Source organism: Cupressus sempervirens, chromosome 9, assembly GCF_028749045.1.
Source record: "Cupressus sempervirens isolate cs-2001-9-10 chromosome 9, ASM2874904v1, whole genome shotgun sequence".
NCBI lineage: Eukaryota > Viridiplantae > Streptophyta > Pinopsida > Cupressales > Cupressaceae > Cupressus > Cupressus sempervirens.
Genome location: NC_143126.1, coordinates 451719217 through 451741593, shown reverse-complemented (window position 1 = coordinate 451741593; position 22377 = coordinate 451719217). Strand labels below are relative to the sequence as shown.

Sequence of the window (22377 nt, the reverse complement as noted above, 5' to 3'; positions counted from 1 at the left end):
ACGACAAACCGACTTTTGCACTAGTTTCCCCAACTATTTGCACAAGCATTCCTTGCACAGGCGGGGCAAAGGGAGGAGACTAAGAGGGAGCAATGTTGGCAACAAACTCTTCGGAACTTTGTTGAATGGAACTGTCGGGAAGAAGAGGACTGAGACGAGACTCGACGGAGGTCCCAATCCATGAGCCTTAGGCCTTGGGAATGTTGAAGGAAAAGAGCACTTGTAACTCTGTAACAGTCGCATAGATGACACATGTTGTACAAAGACAATAAATAAATAAGAAGTGTTAGTTTTTTTTAATGATGATTTGAATTGATGCTAAACCAACTAAATAAAGATAGAAATAGAAAAGTGCAAAATGAAGTATACACCGCACATCAGGCTTTAATCCTCGTGCAACAAGCCAAACGGAGGTAAAGGCTTAGGCATCTCGATACACGGGAGGTGCATTGGTTGACATAGAGCACGGTTTGCCTCACCATTGGCGGGTGAGAAGTAGTGGATTCGATAGAAGAGACATGACAAAGATTAAGTTGGATTGAGGAAACAAGGGAGGAGTTCATTAACTTGTCTCGCACACCACGGATGGAGAATCGATGCTAGAGTGAAGAGGGAACCAATGTGGCTAGAGGTGCCGAAGCGGCATGAGCATGGAGTAACCACATTCCGTTCTTTCCCCACACATCGAATGAGCAAGTATAGTTTGGTAGCCGAAACCTGTTTTCACACCACAGAGTAACGTGGGTGCGCAGGTGCAAGCGTAGACACAGATCCTGACATAACGAACACAACTAGTAGTTCAACTGGTGGTACAATCAACAACCATGGTTGCGAACAAACAAAAGTTGCCCAAATTCATGGGTCAAGCTAAAGAAGATCCGATACACAACTACCTGACATGTGAAACTATTTGGACTGCCAATAGGGTCACCGACCAGGACGAATGGGTGAGACAGTTCCCCACTACATTGAGGGAAGCAACCAGCGATTAGTACTTAGGCATAGACAAGACCAATCTAACTTGGGCTCACTAGAAAAAGGAATTTCAGATGGAATTCAAATTACTACGAGATGACAATGAGATATTCGTAGAAATATATGGCACCAAGCAAGGGAAAAGTGAGTCTGTCAGAGCATACTGAAGACGACTAAAAGAACTCCTTGGCAAGATGGAGTGTGCACCAGTGGACGAACTCAAAAAGTGATGGTTCGTTGAGGGACTAAAGACATCTCTCTAGAGGAAGATGCAGAGGAGTGTTGATGTGTGGGAACTTAAGTTTGCTAAAACTCTATGTTATACATTTTGAGTAAGATTTGTACTTAAATCATGAGAATATGCATCTTGTGAGACTTACAACTGAGTGCTTAGATGTCATTTAATTGATTGTCTTTGAGTTGTTTGTTTAGATGCATATTGGGTATGAGGTAAGTATGCATTTTGTGAGACTAACAACTAAGAGCTTAGAAATCATTAAATTGATTATCTTTGGTTTGCTTGTATAAATGCATACTAGGTATTTTAATAACTAAGAGCTTAGATATCATCGCATTGATTATCTTTGGGTTATTCAAAGTACTAATCATCCTTTACCTTTGATTATCAAAATGTATTTATCCTTCTTGACAAAGAGGGAGTGTTAAAGTTTTCGTTAATTTGGATGTCTTTATCCTTTATGTATGTGTGTTCATCATATATGATATAAGTTTATATATATTACTATGATTAAAGTTTATTATTATATTAATTATCTGATTATCGAATAGACATGTCCCATATTAGGATATCAACCAAATCAAACACTTGGATAGTTGACAGCGGATCTTCAAGACACATCACTGGATATTAGGATAACCTAGAAAGCATGCAAATAGAAACAAGTGAAGAAGTTACAATTGGTGATGATTCTGCACATTCTGTAAAAAAAAATTGGGACCTGCACCATCAAATTGAAATTTGGGAATTCTATTCAGCTTTTTGGAGTTCTTTATGTACCAGGTATTAAAAGGAATTTAATATCTACATCTGCACTTGAAGATGATGGTTATAGAATTGCATTCATGGAAGGTAAGGTACTAGCTTGGCCTAAGAATTCAACCATAAAAAAGGCTCTAACAATAGGAGTACGACAAGGACTATTATATGAGCTATGCACTAAGTCAAACTTTGCACTTGTGCATGAGACTTCAGATTCAAATGAAATATGACATAGAAGATTAGGTCATATCAACTTTTGTGCCCTAACATCTATGGAAAAGTTAGTGACTGGTGTTGGTGTTTTTCAACTATTAAGCAATAAAATACTTAATACCACAACAATCTAAGGATCAGCTACTTCCCATAAACAATTGTATGTGTCTTATATTTGGATCCAACTTCAACAAAATCAAACATATTTTCTACTCTTTAGGCTTTGCAAAATAAAGGTGGGTATACCTATAAGGGATGGAAGATTTTCAATCTAATACCATATACATTTTTTGTTCATTCCATGACAATTTACCATGACACATATCCCTTTAGAGCAGATTTGGTCACATTTCTTCTCAGGTTTACAAGTATTTCTGGCAATAGTAGCTAGCTAAGACTCAGAGATTCAATGCAAACAAGTGCTGACCAACATTGGTATTCTTCAAACAGTAAAGTAAAATGGATTTTGAATTTAAACGTGATGCTTGTTCATGATCTTTCATTTGTATACTGAATCAATAGATCAGTGCCTCATCCATTGGGATTCAAAGTCCATTCAATTTCTAGATCTAATTGATTGCATTACAATCAATATTATTAGCAATTCTTACTGAAAATCATTCTTATAGATATCCTTCTTATTAGCATGGCGACCCTATCAATCTCACTGAAGCATTTACTTAATTCCTTGAATTAAAAGCAATAGTGAATTGACATACAACTTGATTTATTAGCATTCAATTGGACAAGCTTTGCTCATACAACTTCAAAATAACTGGGTAATAAAAATAGAGACAAGACTCAGCAAGAACAGATAGGGACAATTCATCTTTGTATTAATTTCCTTTGAAAATTGTATAATAAATCACAAAAGTTGCATCAATAGATTGGACCGAACAACTTAGTAAAAACTAAAATTATACAATGATTTGGATCCTTTTCTCTAGCCCTGGAATCTCACTTATATAATGTGAGATGCAACAAGCTTCAGGCATAGAGAATTGATAGCTGTCTTTTATATAAAAGATATTTACATTTATTGTTGTCACAAAAAACAAAAATTTATGCAATAGAAAAAACTTCATATCAAAATATTCTTTTAGTGGGCCCATTTTCTGTTACACTTTCAGATGCTACAAATTCCATGATTTTCTCTTTCATTATTCTGATTCCTCGAAATATGTGGCCATTAGGCTTGCTAACGATGTATTTGGCTCTGTTTCATGTATCTTCACTCCAACTCGAGGCTCTCCATCTTCATCGTCATGAACTGTTAAAGCAACAATTACTTTTTGAGTCCTCGACTGCCACATCATCAGCTTGCTTTTCTGGGCTAACAGTTGTGATTGGTTGTTCTGTTTCCATCACTGAGGTGTCATCTGTTTGATCTTCTTCCTGGCCCTCACCCCTTTCTTCTGTTTCCATCCATTCTGAAGACAAAAGTTCTTCCTTCCACTTGTTGAAATCAGTATCATCAGGCCAATCAAAATTTAAGATCTCCCGCTGCTTTTTTAATACAAAGCTTCCTATTTGTTCTATTTCAACAAAATCTTTTCTAATAGTATTATAAAACAATTGTACTTTGACAAATTCTTCATTAGTCATTGCCCATAGTACATGCCCCTTTTCATTTATGACCTCATTCATTCTATGACACAACAAATCATCTAATTCCTAACCCCATTCTTCCTTTTCTTTTATTTTGTCAATCTTTTTAAGTGCATTGGAAAAGAGATCAAACTTTTCTGCTATATACTTAGAAAGACAAATCATTATTTTCTTTTGAATAGAAATCCTTTTTTCATCAAATTCTTTCAGATCATTAACTATATCAAAATTTTTCTCTATTTGATCACATAATAAGGTGATGACAGAGATACACATAGAAGTAACATCATTATCTCTTTCGCTCCATTTCTGCACTATGGGCTTTAATGTATCTTCATCTTTCCTTATTTCATTCCACATTTCTAAGATTCTTGCCAACTGGTCATAAAATGTTGGCCAATCAATCTTATCCACTAATTATAAGATTGTCTTCCTGAGTTTCTCTTCATATTGATTATTTAGCTCAACTTGTAACTCCCACAGTTTATTCTTTTCTTCTTCAAATTCCTCTGCAGTGTAAAACTCAGGTCTCTGTGGGGTATTAGGCAATTCAACAATTGGAGTAGACTTGAATGGTTCAATTGGGGGGCGAGGATATACAATCCTTGGTCTGATGGACTCTCCCACTTTCCTCTTTTTGAGCTGTTTATCCAACTGGGATATCTGATTTTCCAGCAGCTGTATTTTGTTTCCTCTTTCCTCATATGCTTTCAATACTTCTTCAAATTTTGCATTGAGTTCTAGGAATTTACGTTTTTCTTTCCCCACAACCACTGAGGTGAAATCCACCACTTCTTTAGTCATCTGGGTGGCTTCCTCACTATCCACTTCGTCAGCTTTGTATACTGTAAGAGTACCAGTATGCTCAGCACTTGAAATCTCTTGTATTCTGGTCTTATTTCTCTTTTCAATGGACCAAATCACCAAAGCTTGGTGACCATTGCTGAATTTCACCCCTTTATGTGCTTGTAATATTTCTTCTTCAGTTTTATACCTGCATATCCTTCTCCTTTCTAATGGAATAAAAAATCATAGCATTAGCTATGTTCCATTCAGGCAGGACCAAACCTCTTGACTCTTTAACTAATTGTCTCCCAGCCTCGGGTGTTAATTGGGCAAAGTCCTCCAAAAATTTGGCTTTTACCTCTTCCTCAATTTCAGAGTCCAATTTGTTTGGTTGCTCTACTTTTATTGTTTTACACTTTGCTTCAAAATTGACTATATTTTTCCTCCACAAAAATTGTGCAAAGGCCCTAGATTTAACAAAATTTTCATCATCTATAAACTTTTGAGATGCTTGTGTAATGATGGGATCTATCTCCTTACCTCTGTAATCAGCAACAGTGAAGTCAAAGGATGGCATAGGAGGCTCCTCAGGCACTCCCCTTTCTATATCAGCAGTAGCGACAATTATATCTCCCTCCCCTCGAATTTGCCTCAACTGCTCTCTCAGAGATGCTTCATTATCTATTTTGAGTGGGGTCTGGGATGGTGAATAGTCTCTTGCTTGAGAGGAGGATCCCTGTTTTAACTTTTGTCTCTTAGGGGCACCTGTGTCAGATGGACTCTCTAATTTTGGCCTTTTGTAAGGGGGAATGTGCTGTATATTTTGAGCCACAATGTATCCAACCCTCCTCTACAGTGTGTGCTGGCCTGGAGTCACAACCATTCTGCTACTTATTCTTCTTTCCACCTTAGTAGATTTATCTGGATATGCTTTAGCTAAGATATCCTTTTTCTCGTTCAAGGTTTGCATTATCACAGAAAAATTGTTCATCAGAGCATTCATTTTGGCTCCCCAATATTTCTTATCTGCTAGGGGGTTATAGTTGGGCTCAAAAGCATTAATAAATTCCAAAGCTTTACTAAAAACTATCCATTTTTCTTTTCTAACCTCTTGTTCTTGTAATGAAAATACATTTCTAATGATATCCTTCGGGCAGTATACAGTCTGTACAAGAACCTTAGCTTTAGTTCTCTCCCTAAGGAGCTCGTAAAATCCCTTTGGGTCAATGTAGCGAGCATGGGATTGTGCTATTTGATATCCATCAAAAAATAGGCTCAAATTTCTCCATCCTTTTTTAACAAAAACAAAATCATGCATAACAATAACAACATGGAAGAATGTGCCTTTACCTTTTCCCAGTATATCCCTTTCCTGAACTGACCCAATCTGCCATAGTAACTCTGCAATTCCTATCTTCAAAGGCACATGAAAAGGTAGTACATGGGGTTTTCCCAAAAAGCGATAAACTCTGATCATAGTGGAAATAGGGTATGGGATTATATCCCCCCAATTATGAGTAACCAACAACCCCTTGGCATGGTCCTTGGGTCTTATCAATTCTAACAAAGGCTGTTGGATTCTTGGACTATCCCCTTTCAAAAGCAATCTGAGCCTTGAAGCAAGGTATCTATCAAATCTAACATAACTGGCATCTGAGATTTACCATGTCATGTCAGCGCTCCATAAATGAATTGGGAGCTTTTCCCCATCTCTTTCCAATTCCAACTTCATTTCTTTGGAGAAGAAAGTTACTCCCTTGTAAAGGCATATGTACATCAAAAAAGAATACCAACAGAAAGGCCTATTCACCTTACCTTGAGCTATTCCAATCAAACCATTGTGAATTTCCTTAGCTAGGTAGGTGGCAAAATCAAGAATTGAGCTCATTCCAAACTGTAGGTTTGACCTATGATAAGTACAATGGAGCCTTGAATATAATCCTGCTCATCTATTCCAAATATTTTGCATAAAGAAAAATATAAGGCTTGTGCCCTGGGATTAAAATATTTCTTCATCAAGGGCTCTGGGGTGTTTGGTGTAACCAAAGGAAGTGACCAAATTTTAACAATATGTTGTTGCAATGGTCCTGTCCTCAAGTGTACCCTCTGTGCATCATACCTTGCCTGGAATTCCTCCATGTCAATCTTTTCATGGACTGCCTGGTTGGGGTTGAGCTTAAATACTTCACTAATTAGGGCAGGTGAAACCCTAAAGAGGTTGTCTCCTGCATGGTTTTTTACAATTCTAGTAATGGGGTCGTATTTCTTGGCCATGTCAATTAGCAAGTCACTGTCAAAGAATACCCCAGGAACAACCAATTTGCCAATGTAAAACTTCCATACATTGCTCAATGGGGTGTCTAAATTACGTTCTGAAAACCATTTTTTAAACAATTCCAAACCCCCCACTGAAACTTGTGCATCTCTTACCCAATTGGCCCTGTCATAGAAACCCTCACCTACAACCAACGTAGGGTTTTTAGGGATGAGTTCTCTACCTTTTGTCAATTCATTCACAGACAGAGGCATTTGTTTAAGAAAATCGTCATGAATAGATCTTTTTAGGTAATCTGTCAGGCCAGAAAATTCCTTTCGGGGAGGCATCTTTAATTCAGCTTAGCACAATTATAATTTTAAAACTTTTCAAGAGTTACAGACCACTTGCCTGCTGATTTCTGCTTCTTTTTCTCCGTGAATTGCTTTTCAAATCACTGAAAACCTCGTAGAATCTCGTGCCCTAGCTTTGGAAACCTTTGTGCTCTGAGAAATTTGCAATTGTGCAGCTCAGTATTGGCGAATTTGCAAGTTATACTGCAGCATTAAGCTCGCACGAAGTGGCCCTGCACAACATTAATGTCTTTAACTGTTAATTTTCATGTCACGCCTTAGGTTTAAATTTCATCCGTTGATCACATAGTAGCGGACGACTTTATTTGAAAATAAAAAGGTTGCTTTAAAGTTTGAAATCCTTGCCACACGTCAAGCAGGCGCTTCCTCGCTTTGCTTAAAGCTTGAGCATTTTTTGTGATGCGGTAAAGCGCTAATCATCGATCTCCCAAAGATCGATGGTCATGGAAAATCACCATACTTTGTGATAAGATCTTTTTAAAAAAAGTGGTCCCACTGGCACACTCATCTCAAACTTGGCAAGTACTTATTTATCCGGCCAATTACTTTGCTCCATCTCATCACCTTTTCCAGCCTGGCCTAACTCAGACAATCTTGTTTGCAATAGGCCCCACCATGTCACGTGGCGCGCTGACGCTTCCCCGCTTTTCGTAAAATTCAATCATCTTGGTATTGCGGTTAAGTGCCATCTGTTGATCTATCCAAGATCAATGGTGCGGTAAAATTATTCTTTTTGGCGTTGAGTCAGCGTCACTAGCCAATGAATGCATGACATTTCTGCCTATGTGTCTGATAACTCTGCCAATAGTACAGACTATGCAGTACCCTTTAAAAATTGTGTCCATGACATCACCATATGCCACATGTCCTGTTGGTGCTTGCCCGCATTATTTAAATGTCGAGCACTTTTACATAGTGGTAATGTGTTGTCGGTTGATCTATCCAAGATCAACGATATACAACTTGTGTCTTTTGAACTGCGTGAGATACCCTTTGTAATGTCATTAGGGATGCTTGCCCGCTTTGGTTAGAATCCTCGCATCTCCTTGAAACGGTAATGAGCCCGCTGTTGATCTTCCCAAGATCAATGGCTCAATGATATGCTAGTGAAAAACAACCTCAACATTTGGCTTAACCAATAATATTGCAAGAAAATAGAACATGCACTGACAATTCCGAAAAAGGTCTGACGAAGTACTGACAAACTTTGACGAACTTCAGTCTTTTGTGGTGCAGTCATAACCCACGTCACTAGATGCTACGTGTCACATAGGCACTTGCCTGCTTTATTTAAAGTCTGAACAGATCTGTCTTGCGGGTATGCGCCTACCGTTGATCTTGGGAAGATCAACGGCTAATCAAAACAAGATATCACAGTTAAGATGATGTGTAAAAAGGCATAAGGAAAGGTAACCCTGGTTAGGAGACATTGAGCATTTCGAAAGGGTTAATTTTCACGAGAAAGAATAAAATAACTTTGGGAAACGAAAACTTAGGACAAGTGCGCCCCGCGCCATTTATTTGAAAATTATATATAAAAACTTTTTGAAGGCTAGTGCACACAAACGAGGGTTTATAAGACCTTTAGAAATCTGACTTAGGGTTTTAACAATTAATACAAATTTTCAGATTACAACCCTAGGGTTTTTCACTGTGAGGAACAAATTATCATAAAGGGTGAAAAAACCAGGCCAACAACTGGAATGCCCAAATGAAGCCATAATCACAATGAATCATGCAAAGGTTGTGCCTTGGGTAAGAACACTAAAAAATCATTTCCTCATAGTTTGAGCAAAATTAAAGATGTGTTGGAACTAGTGCACTCAGACCTATGTGGACCCATGTCCTTACCATCCATAGGAGAGTTTCTATACTGTGATATTTGTTGATGATTTTTCAAGGAAGACATGGATATACTTCCTTAAGTGCAAAGAATCTAGAGATTCTTTCTAAGTTTGAAGAATTCAAAACAATCACTGAAAACTTCTCAGGAAAGAAAATTAAAGTTCTGAGAACAGATAATGGGCACCCTAGAAATGCCCAAGAACTAAACCAAATTGCTGAAAGAGATTGTGATGTCTTTGCATAGATTTAAACCACATAATTGAACGAGGAGGAATTTATGCAAACTGAAGATTGCACCATTGCTGAAACAATATTAGTTTTCAAACTGATAAAATCAAATACATAGCAATGGATTCCAAAAGCCAAACCCCAAGGGAATGACCTCTAGAATGTCACAAGAGAGGATGAACGTCCTCTAATGTCAAAAACAAACTGTACATTCAAGTTCCTATCAAATGCAATTCACCATCATCTGATGCTAAACAATAAAGCTCCCACCTCTATTTATACTTTCCCTACACCTTTCTAGAAGGAAATCAAATATTTAATTAATTGCAAGTACTAGAAGCTTCCCCCTTCCAATAATTAATGCACTTTCTAGAAACTCCTCCCTTGCAATACAATAATTAATTGTACTTTTAGAAAATTAAATTACTAGAGGCTTCCCCCTTTCCAATAATTAATACACGCTCTAGAAGCTTCTCCCTTGTAATAAAATAATTAAATATAAAGTCACCTTTTAATTTTTAATTTATTTAATGACTTTATAAGAAATTAATTTAATTTTCTCTTATGCTCCACTTAGCCTTTGGAGAACATGAAGACTAAGAACTCCATTTAGTTGCTAAAAGATGGGGACATTACAGTCCGCTCTCCTTGAAATTGCTTGTCCTCAAGCAATCCAGCAACACAATGAACTCCAACCTCCACCTGGATCCCAAATGAAGTAGTATGTGATATGATCCTTGTGGACATTAAACCAACTGCAAACCAGCATCATCAGGACCAACCACATGTCCTGCAGCCTAGCACCCAAAACTTGTGTCGATGATGTCAAAGTCAAAATGTCACCAGAAGGCAACTCTGTAGAAGATCTTTGTAACCTTTTCTTCTTTGTATCCACCCACATAATATACATTGGACTGGAATCCTGATCATCACCAACATGCATTGAAAAAGATGTAGCTACAGGTGAATCATATGCACTCATGCCAACTGTATCAACAATAGGTGTAGCCATATCAAAATATATGGACATAGGAACAACACTAACTGTCGCAAAAGAAAATTGAACCGGATCTGTAATTGATGAAAACTCATAATTATCAACATGTGTGCCATCATTAGAACACACATCAATAACTGCATGCATAGTACTAAACTCCTCATTGGATGGTTCAACTGACACAAAAGTGGCTGCTAATATGACATTATCCTCGCATTCTCCTAATCCCACTATTGCTGCATCGCCATCCCTTGACAAAGCTTCATATGTGGACTCCTGACTTTGCACACATGTCTCAACACCAGATTGCGAATCAATAATACTAGAGCGTAAACCAACATTTAATGACTCCACTGAAATGCCCACATCACCAACATCATAGCTGGGTGGCTCTATGCATGTCTCGATCCCACTTGAGGAATCAACTACCTCTCGCACTGGAGCAACATACAAATCGTCAATATTGATGCCCATCTGTCTAGCCATAAGCTGCAACATCATATCCATTTGCCTATTCTGCTCCTGTTGCATCATATCCATTCGCCTATTCTGCTCTTGTTGCATACGTTGCCCCTCCTCTAATGTACCTAGTAATCTGAACATTACATTTTCCTGATCTGGACTGATATACATTTTGTCAAACACTTTTCCCTCTATCCAGCTATCCCAAATTCCGTATAAGACCTCCACAGGATAGCAGGACTTATAGCTCTGATACCACTTTAATGACCCCAACTGGTTATAACTTCTTGTCAAACACTTTGCAAGCAAGCTCTGATACCACTGTAATGGATACCCTAGAAATGACTCTGATACCACTGTAATGGGCAACTCTAATACCACTGTAATAGATACCCTAGAAACGGCTTTGATACCACTATAATGGCTCTGATAATTGGCTCTGATACCACTGTAATGGGCACCACGCTCTGATACCACTGTAATGGGCTTCGATACCACTGTAAATGACACCCTGGAAATGCCCAATAACTGAACCAACTACTAATAGAGATTATAACGGAAAATTGGACTACTGTTGAAATATTATTAGTTCTCAAACTAATAAAATTAAATACATAGCAACTCGCTAATTACTCCAGCATCATCAAATACATAACAAACTGTTCAACTCACTAATTATATCCAATCGGCCTGTGGCTGGAATGTATCCAAGCTTCCTGTTAATGAGTTGATAGCAGTGAATTCCAAAGGCCAAACCCCAAGGGAATGACGTCTAGAATGTCACAAGAGAGGATGAATGTCCTCTAGTGCCAAGAACAAAACTGTACATCCAAGTTCCTATCAAATGCAATTCACAATAATCCGATGCTAAACAAGCTCGCACCTCTATTTATACTTTCCCTACATCCTTCTAGAAGGGAATCAAATATTGATTAATTGCAAGTACTAGAAGCTTCCCCCTTTCAATAATTAATGCACTTTCTAGAAACTCCTCCCTTGCAATACAATAATTAATTGTGCTTCTAGAAAATTAAATTACTAGAGGCTTCCCTCTTTTCAATAATTAATACACACTCTAGAAGCTTCTCCCTTGTAATACAATAATTAAATATAAAGTCACCTTTTAATTTTTAATTTATTTAATGACTTTATAAGAAATTAATTTAATTTCCTCTTATGCTCCACTTAGCCTTTGGAGAACGTGAAGATTAAGAACTCCACTTAGTTGTTAAAAGATGGGGACATTACAAAAAGAGTACACTTTTGAAATATTTAAAGAGTTTTGCAAACTTGCTGGGGTTAAGAGGGAGTTCACAGTCCCTTACAATTCTCAACAAAATGGAGTTGCTGAAAGGAAAAACAAAACTATTGTAGATGCTGCTAGGGCTATGATTTTTGATCAAAACTTGAGCATGTCATTTCGGGCTGAAGCATCTAATACAACAATCTATATTCAGAATAGATGTCCTCACTCATATTTGAATAATAAGACCCCTGAAGAAGCATTTTTAGGAAAGAAACTTGACATTAGTCATTTAAGGATATTTGGATGTCTTGTGTATGTTCATGTACCTAAGGAGAAAAGGACAAAATTAGAACCTACTAGAAGAAAATGAATTCTTTTTGATTTTAGTGAAACAACAAAAGCATACAGAGTCTACATACCTGGATAGAAACAAATAGAACTTAGTAGAGATGTCATTTTTGAAGAAGATATTGCTTTCAAAAGAGCCAAATCTTTAGATGAACTAGATACATATGACTTATCTCAAGAAGAGGCTCTTGCTTCTGAGATTCAGAGGGATTACCCTAAAGAGACTTCAAATGAAACTGAGATCTTTCATGAGATTCAAGAAGAGAGTTTTGATCATTCTAAAAGACCACTTTGGGCAAGGAAAATTATATAGGAAAGAGATGGATTTGCAACACCTTCAGGGACTTTCTAAGAAAGCAAAAGACCTAGAAAATTGACATACAATGCATTCATGTGTGAGAGTCCAAACACTGAACCTTCAAGTGTTTCAGAAGCATTTAAACATCAAGCTTGGAAAGATGCAATGGTAGAAGAATATCAGTCGATACTAAAAAATGATGTTTGGGATATAGTTCTTAGACCTAAAGGAAAATTTGTTGTTTCTTCAAAATGGCTCTTCAAAGTTAAGTATGCTGCAAATGGTTGCATTGAAAAACATAAAGCTCATTTTGTGGCTAGAGGGTTTTCTCAAAAGACTTTCAAGAAACTTTTGCACCAGTTGCTAGGTATACCTCAGTTAGAGCTGTAATAGCGCCATTGCAGCAACCAAAGGTTGGAAAAACTATCAAATGGATGTAAGAATTGCTTTTCTAAATGGAATAATTGAGGAAGAAGTATACTTGGAACAACTAGAAGGATTTGTGACTCATGATGCTACTTCTTATGTATGCAAATTGAAGAGGGCTCTATATGGACTGAAACAGGCTCTTCGAGCCTGATATGAAAGGATTGATAAATACTAGTGTTACGCCGATGCGGGGGTGTGGTGGTGCGGGGGGACGTCAAGACGAGTTTTGGGTGCGGGAAAAAAATGGCCTCAATTTGGGGACAGTGGGGGTGCGGCGGCAAGGGAGCGGAGTGGGGGAGGAGGGGGAGAGGGGGGCGAGTGGGGGGAGGGGGTTACATAGTATATATATAATATATATGACTGAAAATGCTAATTATGAAATGATACTTCAATATATTATATAACATTAACATACCAAATATAGTTGAATACAATGAATAGAGAAAATTGAAATGCGATTCACAAACCATAAGTTCAAACTTGAAACTTGAAACTCCATAACCATTACCAATGACCATTTAACAAATTAACTTAGTTCAAGATGCAAGATTCAAAATTCATTGTTCAAATATGATTCTATGAATATCATATATCATAAAGATGCTCATGATGACAATGAACTGAATAGCATGAAACAGTGAAATAATAATAATGTATCATAGCCATATCAAAGTGAGTACAATCAAGAAAATGACAAAATCTTAATAATAAGAATGGAATCATCTCAAGTGCTCTCTAATCATCCCCTATATTGAAGTCCTCATCACTGGAACTACTAGACTCCTGGTGGGTAAGATCCTGTTCCTCTAAAGAAACACCAACTAGCCCTACATTGGCTTCTGCTACATTGTCATTCTCATCAATCTGAATTGGATCCTCTGGCTTCACATTCCATCGTGTTGCAAGGCTCTCCTTGTACTCGCATGTCTTGCGATCTTTGAGCCGCAAGTAACCATATACAACAACCAACTTCTTCACTCTCTTAGAGGTGAGTCTGTTCCTGTTAACAAAGTGAATGAAGCTATAGGTGGACCAGTTCCTCTCTGCAGCTGAGGAGCTAGACACCTGAGATAACAAAGTTGAAAGTTACAACTTACAAGTTACAAACAAATGCTCATACAATTTGTAACAAATGATAGATGGTAAATCAATGATTATTGAATCAATGAATCATAAATTAAAATTAGTAAAGTAAAACTCTTAAAGTTAAGATTATAAAGGGCTGGAATTAGTAATTAGTATTGCAAACCTGAGAAAGCAGTTGGATGGCCAGTGAGGTGATCTTTGACTTTTGTGACCCATGACATTTCCACCACAAAATGGGATTATTTTGTGCCATGGTTTTGAGATCCACCTTTGCAATATCCGAGTATCCTACAAGTTACAAGTTTAAAGTTTACAACATAATATTAAAATAACTTAAGTAAAGTTATAAGTAACAATTAATTATTAAAAGAACTTATAATTATAAAGAGTTTAGAGCACTGAATCAAGATTAAAGGATTACCTGAAAGACTAGCAAATTCGGACCACTCGGTGCGAATCTCACTAGTAGTCTCAATATCATACATCTTGGCAATGCATCAAAAGAACCCATTCTTCACCTCATCATCTCAAAGTGGTGTGACTCTACCAGGCCTAGGTATGTACCACTTCAGGTTCAATGCATAGGAAGCCATGTGCAAAGGAGTGTTCAACTTCTCCCACCTACGGTGAATGATAGGCTCAATGTGCTCCATATAGAATGCTAGAGTGGGGTCTCTCTCACACACAGCTACTCTCATCTGCCCAAGCATGGAATCAATGCACTCATAAACCTCTCCAAGGCTAGGTGAATCTGCATCTCCATATCTGATCACTTGAAACACTGAAGTAATGATGGAGACTATGTATTTTGTGTCACTCCAAAACTGATCACTCTTCACTGTCTCCTTTACCCTCTTCCCTTGCTCTATTCTAGACGCAGGCCATCGATTCCATTCTTGTGTCGTAACCATGAGTTCCAATGGCTCTTGCAACTCAATCATTCTCTCCAAGAGAATATAATATGATGTGTACTTGGTCTCAATTGGTTTCAGAAATTGCTTCTTTGCGAAGCTCCTGAAAAGTGCATGTGATTTATGGTGATTGCAGATAAACATCTGCACCTCTCTCCCATCATTAACCACTTTTCTAATCCACTCTATTTTCTCCATGTCTTTGAGTGCATTGTTCATGGCATGCACACAACATGGAGTCCATCAAATATGCCTATAGGCTGCCTCAACAAGCCTCTCTGTAGCTTTGCACACATGCTGCATCTGTCACAACTTGGACCACATTTTGTGGCCCAACCTCCTCAATGGCTTCCCAAAGCACATGAAATTGAAATTCAACATCTTTATTATGCTCTAAACAATCAGCTACCTTCAAAAATTATGGGCCCTCGGTGCATGTAACCATAATGTTGATGAGTGGACGATGACTAATGTTCATCCACCCATCCATGATAATGCTGCAACCTGAATCCATCCAACATGCTTTCATCTGCTCCATCAAGATCCCAACCTTGTCATAGGCTCTATCCAACACTGTCGTCCTCAACTTGTGGTCACCTGGTGGCACATATGATGGCTCTCCCTCGTTCACTGCCATGGACATCATCCTCACAAAATAGGGAGATCGAGCCACATGTGTAGAGATGCCATTGGAAAAGAAGAAATCACCAACAATATCATCTAACCGGTCCCTTGCGTGCATGTTAAACAAATGAGCAATGGGGTTACTACCACTACGACTTGTAGTTGCTTTTCGTTTCCCCCTACTACTATCCCCTGCTGAATTGTGTGTAGGTGAAGAAAATGATGGTGTAGGTGACACAGTCCCTGCTCTTTGATGCAAGATACGAGTAGATGTATCTTGCTGCCCCTGTAACTGCTATATATTCTGTACCTGTTGCCTAGCAGAGAAAGATCTAGGCACTGGAACATCACTATCATAAGGAATGCCCCATAGTTTGTTCACTTCAATTTTGTATTTCACATTCTCAGGATTTGACAAGAATATGCATGGGTTCATGCCATAGCCACTCCAAAAAAAAGTGTGAATTAACTCTTGTAATGCTGCCTAACCATTCTACGCCACATATATTACACTTCCATTTACATGTGCCACCACCGGAAGGTGTAGGGCGTGTAATTTTCGTAGCAAACTGTTGTAGAGGGGACTTTGGATCATAAGGAACCCTAGCATACTATGTCAAAATCTCTGAAGGGCAATCAATAGAAGGCACGCCTGGGGCAACATAAGGAGGCTCTTCCTCAGATTGACCATCTACATCAGCCCCATGATCACTTCCTTTGGGCTCAGGCTCATAATCAGATGCACTTGCCTCATTAATTTCTATGTCTTCTACACTTTGGCCGGATTTAGATGCCATTTATAAAATTGCATTTCACAAAATAAAAATAAAATTATAAAAATGATCATGATACATTTCAGCCCAAGTAAAAATAAGTTATACAAAGTAGTTTCAGCCTACTTAAAACTTTAAAAGTTAAAACTTTACTATTTAATTTTAGCATTTACTATTTAAAAATATTAAAAAAGGAAGCTAAATACTAAATACTAAATACGTTTCAGCATATGCCATATTGCCATATTTTTATTTTAAGAACAATGAAAAAATTAATATAGATAATAAAAATTAAAAAATCGATGATCATAGAACTAGTAACTATCTACTTTCAACAATATTCAAGAATGAAACATTAAAAAATTTAAGTTGAAACTTGAAAGTAAAACTAAATACTAAATTTAAAAATTATAACTTGATTTCTAAAACCAAAAAAAGTTGTAAAATAAATAAAACCTACCTGGAACTCGAGGACACTTGCCAAATCAAATCTTCTTGCTCCTCTTGTTCCTCTTGATCTTGCAATCCCTTGCAAAATCACCCAAGAAGCTCTCACAAACTCCTCCAAATTCTTTTGCCCACTTAGCTCCTTGTTGCTCCAAAACAATGAAATAAAATGGTGAAATGAAAATGAGGTCTATTGGTCTTATTAAACCTTCAAATAGATCACATGGGACCCACACCCAATTAGGGTTAGCATGGATAAAAAACAAATTTTAAAAAAAATGTTAATTTTTTTTTTGTATCTTTTTCGGCCATCTACCTGGGAGCACCCTCGCACCCAAGCACCTGCCACGCACCCGAGCACCACGTTCCACTTGGGTGCTTGACCAGTGCGGCCAAGGTGCGGTGGTGAAATTTTTGCCGGCGGGGGTGCTCGGGTGCGTAACACACCTGCACTAGGTGCTTACGCGCATTGGGTGCGTCAGGGTTTTGACCCGGGTGCGCGCACCCGGGTTATAGTGATAAATACCTTCTAAGTCTTAGATTCACCAAGAATGTGGCTGATCCAAATCTTTACTTTAAGGTAACTAAAGGTGATATGCTAATTCTAATTCTTTATGTTGATGATCTTCTGATTATAGGGGAAGAACATCTCATTAATCAGTGTAAGAAAGATTTGGCTTCTGAATTTGAAATGGACTTAGGAATTCTTCATTACTTTCTTGGTTTGGAAGTGTGTCAGAAGTTTGGAAATATCTTTCTGCATCAAAATAAGTATATTGTTGATATTTTGAAAAGATTTGGAATGTGGGACTTTCGACCTATGTCTACACCTATGGAAACCAACTTACACAAGCTAAAGGAAGCAAGTGCTAAATCCAGAGTAGTTGATCCCACTTTATACAGATAGATAATTGGGTCCCTGATGTATCTTGTAAATAATCGACTTGATATTTGCTATGCTATGAATGCATTAAGTTAGTTCATGTGTGAACCTCATGAGATTCATCTTGTTGCTTTGAAGCATATATTAAAGTATCTCCAAGGTACTATTGGGTATGAACTTAAATATGATAATACCAGCTTGGAGTTACATGGATATATTGATTCTGATTGCCAGAAGTGTAAAAGACTGGAAAAACACATTGGGATGTTGTTTCAACTTAGTATCAACTATGATCTCTTGGATTTGCAGAAAGCAAGCTTCAATTGCTTAGAGTTCTACCGAGGCAGAGTATATTGCAGTAGAAATGGGAGCTAGAGAAGTAGTGTGGCTTCGGAAGTTGCTTTCTAACTTGTTTTGTGAGCCTATGAAACCTACCACTATTCACTGTGATAGCCAAAGTTTATCAAGTTATCTGTGAATCCGGTATTTCATGATAGATCCAAGCGTATAGAAATTCCTTACCACTATGTAAGAGACATGGTGGAAAGAAGAGCTATTCAATTGGAATATATTAATACAGGTGATCAAACAACTGACATTCTCACTAAGGCTTTTCCTAAAGTGAAGGTTGATCTTTTCAGAAAGAAACTTGGTATGGTTGAAATGTAGGTTTATGAGATTTAGTCTCAACTTTGTAAATTTGTATTATTTCAATAAAGATGTTTAAAGTGTAAACTCTTTTGTCATGTGTGACTCTATGACTTATGGGCCTACCCTATGTACATTATTAAAAGGTGACAATCTTTATAATGAAATGTTGACTCTAATAATATAAGGTGATTAGACTTTATAATTATTAGATTACTATCATGATGAATATCATGTGACTTGATATTCATGAAAAAATCATGATGGTTAAAAGAGCATGTTGATAGATATCATGTGACTTGATACTTGCTGAAGATCAATATGTTAAAATTCATGGTGGATATTATGTGACATAATATCTATGGAAATACCATGAACTTTTATGATGGATATCATGAAACTTGATATTTGTGTACACACCATATCTGGAAATAATATCATGAGACTTTGTTTTCTTAAATATATCTAAAGGATATTACTTTTCAAATATGGAGAACTTATATATATGCACTTTGTCTTCCCTAGCTAAGAGGGAGTGTTAATGCATGTAGCTTCGGTCTGATTTTACTGTGATCAGCATAATATATATATGTATATATGTTCAACAGTATGATGCACATACTGTTATATGCATACGTATTTGCTGTATGTGAACAATGCACAGTTGAAACCGATGATATATATATATTTTCTGAGATCATTTAAGGCATGATCGAAATTAATTTTGATTCCTTTGATATTTAGATCACTGTCGATCTATCCTTTATATTGGGCCGCAGATCTTAATGTTTGGTAATACATTGTTATACTCTGGTTAAGTCCGTAACAAATTGTGAATGATTAGTTACCTCCGATCTGCCTGAGTAAATGAGGCATCAAAATCTATTAATGCATGCACATCAAAGGGTAGAAGAACATTCTGAGTTCAAGAGTATTATATTATCTCTGCACTAACTTCTTCAGATTCTGGAGTGAATCCATCCTTTGTCAACAGTGATTATACCTGCAATAAAACTGTGCATCAGTCTGCCATTGAACTGAAATCTGGTAAGAAACTTTGCAATATCAATCTTATAGATTGCTACCATCTTGTTAATTATTCAAGATTTGAAAATTCATTTACATGACAATATCATGTGTGTATGTTGTTTTCATTTCATAGAATAATTTAAAGCTTCTTTAATATTGCACTATCATGTGTGTTTATTGTGTTCATTATGTAGAATAATTTAAAGCTTCCTGATGTCACAGTATCATGTGTGTCTGTTGTGTTCATTTCCTTTGTTCCAGTTCATTGCTTCTATAACACAATTGAGTCTGTTGTCCATTGGATTTCCAATTTATTTGAAATAATTGGTCAGAAGCCACAATGTGTATTTATGAATGAACAAATGAAACTCATTTGAAGGTTGTATCATTCATTTATTAGGTTCTCCAAGTAATGTTGGTGATGTTAAATTGCTGGTTGGTTCTCACATTTGTAGCTAATACATGTCAAAGCATTGAAAGTACAATATTTCACTCTAGTCCAATGAGAGAGCTCATGTAATTCCATTCGTTTGACACCAAGTGCAACAATATGTAACATCACCCCACAATCACAAATTGGGTGGAATGCCTACAGTATTTCAGCGCTCTGACATGAGACAAAAGTCATCCTTAAGCTTTTAACCCGTCGATCATGAGAAAAAAAAAAATTTTCACATTAACAATATGAATGAAATAACAAACAACACACTTACTACTAACGAGGGCATTACTATATGAGGTGATCCTTGATTCACCACAGTTCAATAAATATTATATGATTATTCTTTGATTTAAAAAACTATATTGAATATAATATATATCAATATGTTAATGACTTAACATGAATTGCAGACTCTCTCATGTAAAATGACTATCTTTAGTCACCTCCAATTGTTTGGCAGTTGCTTTCATGATTGTTAATACGGCCCCTTCTTCCCAATGTTCAATTGCATTGTATCTATTACTTCCTGTTTACTATGGCTTTTCATGCAACTTCTTTTTCTTTCCGACTTGTGGAGTTGAGAATTATTTTGTCACCAATTTTGTGTGTTGCATGGTTTTTATCCTTTCCAAAGGAAGCATTCTAAGCAGTCGTAATTGATAAAATTCTGTACTTGCTAAATAGTGGAATGCAGATTACAGAAGCTTTACAGTTACAGATGGAGGTTCAAAAGCAGCTACATGAACAGCTAGAGGTATTAAATATCTTTTAAATTAGTAGTTTGTCTTGCGCTTATGCACATATGAACATTCTTATGGTTTTGTAAAGTTTTCTTGCAATAGTGCAGATCCAAAGGAATCTACAATCGCGGATAGAAGAACAAGGAAAGTCCCTTAAGAAAATGTTTGAGGAGCAAGAAAGAGCAGGCAGATTAATCATGAATCGTGTACCATTCATAGGTGGTTGCATTGATTCTCCTGGGGGCTCCTCAAGAAGCTCTTTTGAGGAAGAACTTAATGCAAGATGTTCCACAACAAATTTAAGTACACTAGAGGAAGATAACACAGAGTTTGGAAAATTGTGTGTTCCCAAGAAAACTACTGCAGATGGAAAGAAGCTAACGGTGGAGCTCGGAAATTCAAGCTTTATCGAAGGCTCTGACAAGAAATATCATCAGAGCACGCAGGATTTGGAACTTGAGCCTGAATTACCACCTTCAAAACGTATTCGACCAGATGGAGATTTGCAAAATTTGGATATATAATGAGTAGCTCTTGTGATGCACTAATTTACTTTATTTACACATTTCTAGTGTCTCAGACAAGACCAAAAGTATTGCAATGTAGGATCATGATGGTGGGTTTTGATGAAGGCTACATCCTAACAGTCCTTATTTATCATGGGTATCACTACTGGAAGGAGACTGTTTATGAAGTCCGTTTGTTGCTTTATCCAGGGACCACTTCCAAGTGCATGTAATATTTTGTAATTTATCCTAATAGTTCGGATTTCATGAATACAGGAAATTTAATTCAAATGAGTGAGGGCCATTATTACTACAATGGCTTAAGCAGATCATCAAAGGCAGTCTATTTATTTATCATTTAAGTAGTTTTTGGAAAGACATTTCAGCCTGTACAGTGTCCTTATTTTTGATCTATGGAAGTTTTTCTGACTCGCGCAAATGAAACTTGTTCTTTGATATTAGAACGTCTCACAATTATATATTTTTTCTCATACGTATAGAAGATCTTTGGTTAGAATATCATAAATTAGTTATTGATAGACTAGTGTTTGTATATGACTCAAGCTAGATACAAATGCTCATTCTGCTTGTGAAGCATTCCCTGTTATTCAAGCTTCCGGTGCCAATCAAGGATATCTCATGAACTCTTCTCTAAGGACGGAAACCTGATGGCACAGACTAGTCGATTCATATTTTTTTCCTAATGGTTGCTTTTTGTTGTGTACACAGGAATTGGATTTTGTTGGCTTTCATGCCTGGATTATAATAAAAGTAGAGCCGAGAGCATCTATACTATACGGTAGAAATTGTATGATCATCCTTGAACTAACTAGAATAGTTTGGCTTTCTTTCACAGCTCGATGTTCTTTTTCCCAGATCGTGATTTTATTTTGTATTACTGAGGACCCTTGCTTGATTATTGGACTGATTGTCAATTGAAGCGCTTTTAGTTATGGTCCCGTGGTGAGGTCTACTTAAAATTTTACAATACATATTTTAGAGAAATTTAGGAGCATTTCACAATTAGGTGGCCATAGGCGTTATTAATAGTTAATAGTAAATAAATAGCTGAAAAACGACAAGTGGAAGGAGGATCGCATGAAGCACCTGTGGAAAGTTTATTGACCAAATGCACTCCAAATTTAACATATTTTGACTTAAAAACAGTAGTGTAACGTCACAAAAATATGGAAGACTGATTAAAAAACTTAAAATAAGAATTTGA

The 22377-nt window shown here is 36.9% G+C and overlaps 1 protein-coding gene across 8 annotated transcripts in view; it reads left to right on the top strand.

Annotated features, from left to right (window-relative positions):
* The window catches only part of LOC149539264 (myb family transcription factor PHL7-like), a 51640-nt gene extending 30044 nt beyond the window's left edge, over positions 1-21596 (top strand). For 4 of the 8 annotated variants that reach the window (XM_089800592.1, XM_089800590.1, XM_089800589.1 and 1 more), the window contains exons 6-7: positions 20591-20660; positions 20754-21596. In XM_089800592.1, the coding sequence (XP_089656718.1) occupies positions 20591-20660; positions 20754-21170 (487 nt within the window). In that variant the 3' untranslated portion in view covers positions 21171-21596. Of the gene's footprint in view, positions 1-20590; positions 20661-20734 lie in introns of all 8 variants that reach the window. The other 4 variants (XM_089800594.1, XM_089800593.1, XM_089800596.1 and 1 more) reach the window with 3 other exon arrangements.
* The last annotated feature ends 781 nt before the right edge of the window (positions 21597-22377 follow it).